This window comes from Diadema antillarum, unplaced genomic scaffold, assembly GCF_040938485.1.
Source record: "Diadema antillarum isolate AM-2024a unplaced genomic scaffold, OU_Dant_1.0 seq00000604_RagTag, whole genome shotgun sequence".
Lineage (NCBI taxonomy): Eukaryota > Metazoa > Echinodermata > Echinoidea > Diadematoida > Diadematidae > Diadema > Diadema antillarum.
The window spans coordinates 3,131,122-3,137,099 of NW_027271532.1; the positions used below are offsets into that span (position 1 = coordinate 3,131,122).

The following is a 5,978-nucleotide window of genomic DNA, read 5'->3' on the forward strand; positions in this document are numbered from 1 at the left end:
TTGAGGAAATTCTACTGAAATCTAAGACATTCTTTTTAAGTATTTATCAACCAATCACAGATTGGCAACTCTATGATGTAGCACGTGGGCCATTTACCCTGTACATCATATCATGTAAACTCTCTCCTTTTTCGCTGTTGATGATGGGGTTTGTTTTGTTTGTTTGTTTGTTTGTTTGGTTTTTTGCATGCAGGGAATGTATTTCAATAAACATATTGAGGGTGCATGAACAATAGGCATGCAATTTGCTTGATGGGGAAAATGAAAATTTCTTATACAGTGTATCACACTGTGTATAGTCCAGAGCAACTGCGGAGTGCAGTCATATATGTGTCACATCACAGAATTGGCAATTTGTCTGATTGACAACAACCTCAAACAATTGTCATAATAATCTTTGAAGTTTTCATCAGAATTTTTATCAAACTTTCGCTGTGTTGTTACTCAGATGCTCTGCCTCTATTTACAAACTAATTTTCCAGCTGGACTTCCCCTTAAGATAGCTGTACCGCCCCTACTTTACGCTGGAGTATTTTTTTTTTTGTTATTTTTTTATTTTTTGCTTTTGTGTAAGACAATGCCTCTGTAGTCCAACATTTTTATCCTTTGATAAGAGGATTGTGTGTGTGTGTGTGTGTGTGTGTGTGTGTGTGTGTGTTGACTGTGTGTGTGTGTGATTTTCGTCATGTAAAAGTACAAAAATAAAGAATACATATTATTACAAAACAGAAAGTGTGTGCGTGCGTGCGTGTGTGTATGTGCGTTTGGGTGTGGATATAATGTGTGTGTTTTGCGACCACGCAATCGGGGGGGGGGGGGGGGAGAGAATTATTTTGTTGTTATTGATGTGTCAAAATATAGCACGAGTTCATCATGATGGTTTTGGCAATTCATTGTGCCCAGTTTACAGCTCCAGATGAGAGAGGGAATGTCACCGAGGATCGAAATCCGGAATAATAAAAGTGTTCTCCTTCACAATATAGTATGTCGGAGGCCATTTCCAGGAACAAGATCAAGGGAGTGTATGGAAAGAAATATTTGTTGTTATGGTTAACGTTGTTGTTTCTTGCGATCTTTTTTTTTTTTTTTTTGGGGGGGGGGGGGGGGGTACTAACTCCCCCCCCCCCCCCCCCCCCCCCCCGAGTTGGTGAGAGTCACTACCAAAGCAGCTGTAAGCGGAATGCATGACGGCCTAAAGCTATGCATGCGGTCGTGTTTTTTTTTTCACTCTCACCGCAGATGGAGCGTCAGATATCCAATTGCCCCTGCAACGTGCGCTCATGACCTTAGCAGCTGAACTGTGATAGCTCGTGCCGCGATGAAGAAAAACAACAACAAAAGATCCACAGAAATGTCTGGTTTCCATGACGCAATTTAACCTTGCCAGTGTGTTTGTCGGTGCGTGGACAGAATGAGTCCGTCATTGGTACTTCTCGACATGATTCTTCGCCTACAGACATGTAAGGTGCAACATAAACTTATACGACCGCTGTAATAGACGTCATCTGACCAATGGTCATGAATGTCTTCGTGTGGCTGCACTGAATATGGTGAAAATGTTCTTGCGAATTGTTCTAAGCACCGTTTTCGCCGTCGCCTCTCTCTGCTCAAGAGGCGCCGTGTTGACCCCAATAAACGGTACGCGATATCCGTATGACATCGAATGTCCGACTGTGCCTCTATTCAATGGGGAAAACGTCTGCGACTGTGATCCACCGATTATATCCGTAGTCGACGATGCGTCCACGACAACTTTCGAGGGGTCGACGTGTTACGTCACAGCCGAATCAACCAATCCCGAAAACCCGAACAGATTTCACTTTCCGAAGAGCCGAACATTGATAGTGAAGTGTCATTATAACTCGCTCTACTACCGCAACTTCATGAGGGGCGTGGCTGAAGATATTGGTGATGTTGTTGAATTCGTCTACGATTTAGAGTGTGACATGATCAGCCCGGTTAATTTGACAAGGGACATCTATGGCGGATTTAAATCTTTGCGTTCCCTCTTCTTGTCGTCGGACACCATACAGTCGATTGAACCGGGCGCCTTCGAAACTTTAGTACGTTTGGAAGAGCTGACTATCATTTTGTCGAGTCTTCGAAGTATTCCTAGTGGAGCCTTTCGCGGGCTTCGCACGGTAAGCACGATGAGTTTTTATCACAATGATCTCGTTGAATTATCAGATGACATTTTTGAAGACATTCCCCAACTTCGAGTGATTTCGTTCATCGAGAACAACCTCGCGTCTATTTCGGAACGAGTTTTTCGACCTCTCGTTTTCGTCACAGAAATTCTTCTCGATAACAACAACATTTCTTCCATTCACAGCGAGGCGTTCAGCTCAATGCGGGAATTAGAGACTTTGGGCTTATCATACAACCGTATAGATGAGACAGCGGATCTACGCCGTGTTTTTGCCAAAGAAATTGATCTGTCTCATAATGCAATTAAAACAATTCTAGATAAGTTCTTGCCACCATTTTACGAAATGTCATCGATTAATTTATCCAACAACAAAATAGCCACCATTAGCGACAGGGCTCTGGAAAGAAGCGAGTTCCACCATCTAAAATCCGTAGATCTGAGTCATAACTTTCTGACTTCAGTCCCGCCTAATTTGCTGAGATGGTCCGTAACCCTTGAAGAGATTGATTTATCCCACAACTCTTTAGAATCTCTTCCAGAAGGTTTATTCAACATATCAACGAATCCCGTGGGTGAATCTCGAGCCAAACAGAGTGCGTTGGCCGTCAGATTGGGCGGGAATCCATTTCGCTGTGACTGTCGTCTGCTTTGGTTTCGTCTGCAAGACAACCCAGCGGTCTGGGTCGCCGATAGGGATGACATCTTCTGCAATGCCACCGACGACGACTCGGCGGAAATCAGTCTATTTGATGTGAGTTCGGATCATTTCCGATGCCCTTTGGATTGCCATCCAGAATGTCAATGTTATCAATCTTTACCACGCGTTGACAGTTCGTACGATGAGGGTCAAATAGTGACTGTATCGTGCAACAGTAAACATTTCACAAAAATACCATTCAATCTTCCAACAAATGTATCAAAATATGACCTCTCGGGAAATAGCTTCTCCGTGCTATCGCCGCTGATGTTCACTCAGCGATTGTCTGTTATATCAGAATTACGCTTGACCTCGTGCAATATATCCAGGATTGAAAGCGCGACATTTTTAAATCTTGCTCCTTTGCAGTTTCTCTATCTGGATGGTAACGACATCCATCGACTTGAGAATGACACCTTCGCAGGACTGATAAACCTCCAACAACTTCATCTCAACAGCAGCAAGATCTCTGTCGTTGAGGGCGGGGCTCTGAAAGTGATGACGTCCTTGAGATTTCTGTATCTCCATGACAACATGTTTATTCGCCTGCCTCCCGTGCAACCGCTGTTGAGTCGTCTAGAGATTCTGACGCTGCATGGAAATCCTCTGCAGTGTTCGTGCGATTTGGTGTGGTTTCAGGGTTGGTTGATAACAGGCCATGCAAATAAAGTGACGACAGCGAATGACTTGGTCTGCTACAAGAAAGATACTTCCCTTGTAACGATCCGCGAGGTCGATTTAGAGATAGAGTGTAAGAATGATGTCTCAGATCCTCTCAGAGTTTCCTTGTCCGCCTTGGGTTCTACTCTTTTCGTTTTCCTCCTCGCAGTCGCTTGCATTGTCCTTTACAAGAAACGGAAACCGTACTTCCAGCTGTTCCTCATCAATTATTTCCCGTCAACCGCTGACAACGATGACGACGACAAGGAATTCGACGCCTTTATCTCCTACAGCCAACAGGACGACGAATTCGTCCTCCGATATATGGTGCCCCTTCTCGAGGACAAACAACAACAGCCGCTGTCGGTCTGCCTGCATCACAGACACTTCTTGCCCGGGGAGTGCATCGCGGCCAACATCGTACGTGCAGTCGCGCGCAGCCGGCGAATCGTCCTTGTTCTCTCCGAGAACTTCCTCCTCAGCGAGTGGTGCATGTACGAGTTCCGCATGGCGCACCTCCAGGCTCTCCAAGAGCGGACTAACAGCATCCTTATCGTCAAGCTCGGCAACTTTTCGCGAGAGTCCATCGACCCCGCGCTCGACGCTCACCTGCGATCGACAACGTACCTGGACTCAAATGACCCTGCCTTCGAGGCGAAATTGTTGGTGGCGCTAAAACGCGCGTGTCACAGACGCACGGGCAGGACATCGCATCATCCTCTCCATCCGTCACGTACAACTCACGATGTCGGTGGTGGTCACGAAAATGTCACCAATGAATCCTGCTTAACAGTTTGAATAACCTCAAGAGAAGTAAAGTACTTAGGAGGAAATTCTTCATTTCATGTTGATTTTCATCACAACAGTTACAAAATAGTTAATCAAGATTGCAAAAAAATGTACAATTAATGGGGTTTCAAAGTTTCACAATTTATTTTCTCACATAAGGTAATACATGTACAAAAGTATCTGTAGATTATGGCGAAAGGTGCTAATGAAACTTTGGGGTTATAATAATAAGGTCTTCTTTATCCAGGGTAGCCTCTTCAATGTTGCCACCTCTCTATAACAGAGGACCCTACCATTATCCTTAATATAGCGTTGCCAGGTACCCATTTATACACCCTTGTTTGTATATTTGGGTAAATGAATCAGTTGCTGTTCTTTTTTTTTTTTTACTTTATTTTTCCCCTTCTAAGGTTACCTTGATCTGTTAAAGGAGATTCCTCGGGAAAAGAATAGCCTGGTTTTGTAAGCCGTCCAAATTATCACTAACTTTCGTCTCATGATGCAATTTGTGAAAGAATATTATGCAGCGGGTACTGCGTAAGAACGGTGAGCGAGAATGTATAGTATTTATGAAATTAAACTGCAAACTGTAATCAGCAGCTATGTGAATGAGAGATGTGATGTTATTTATGCTACATTATATGACCTTCCATCCTAATCCGTATATATAGTCAAACTGTAGTTTTCTTTTGTTTGTTCGTTCTTTACAAAGAAAATATTTATTTAAATGCAGTGGCGTATCTAGGGAAAACAGCGCTCGGGGCAAACACGAAAATTGCGCCCCTAATTTCTGAAAAAGTGTTCAACCCCAACCCCATCCCGGTAGGGACTTTAAACAAAGTCCACATGATGCTTTTTCAAGCACTTAAAGGGATCTTTTGAGGGTGTTTTAAATGTAATGAATTTTGATAGATTTTGGCGATCGAGCGCAGCGAGCGAGCCGAAAATTTTTGTATTTCAGCTTACAAAACATGGAATTCTTGTCATTTTTTACTTACCAAATCTTACAATTCTAATCAAGATATAGTGACGGCCTTATAGATAACGATTTATATAAAAAAACAGAGGACTTTAAAAAATACTCTAAATTAGTGCGCGAGTGAGCTGAAATTTGTATATGTCCGCGTCATCATCACGTATTGTTCTTATCCTTTTTTATATAAATTTTTGCGAGTAAACGCAGCGAGCGAGCCGAAAATTTTTGTATTTCAGCTTATAAAACATGAAATTCTTGTCATTTTTTGCTTATTAAATCTCACAATTATAATGACGACCTTATAGATAACGATTTATACCAACAAACTGAGGACTTGAAAAAATACTCTAAATTAGTACGAGCGAGTGAGCCGAAATTTGTATATTTCTGCGTCATCATTTTGTTTTTTTCTTATCTTTTTTTATTTTTTTCGCCCCCCTCCCCCGTCTGTTCGAAACCGTTGGCGTCCTCTTTTGATCCAATCGGCGATCGCTTCAGAACGAATGAAATTGCAGTCGCTGCTCCGTGTAACATTTTCCTGCTAAATATAAAATGACATGAGTGAACAAAATAGACATTATCATTATGTATTGTCCGCGTCATCGTCACGTTTTGTTCTTATCTTCTTCTCTCTTTTTTTATACAAATTTTGCCGAGCGAGCGCAGCGAGCGAGCCGAAAATTTTTGTATTTCAGCTTACAACTCAT

General features: G+C 42.6%; 1 protein-coding gene across 1 annotated transcript; it reads left to right on the top strand.

The window, feature by feature from the left end:
• Nucleotides 1-1,556: 1,556 nt before the first annotated feature.
• On the top strand, nucleotides 1,557-4,304 carry LOC139735863 (toll-like receptor Tollo). Its single transcript, XM_071646610.1, has one exon. It carries the CDS (start codon nucleotides 1,557-1,559, stop codon nucleotides 4,302-4,304), a length of 2,748 nt encoding a protein of 915 aa, XP_071502711.1.
• The last annotated feature ends 1,674 nt before the right edge of the window (nucleotides 4,305-5,978 follow it).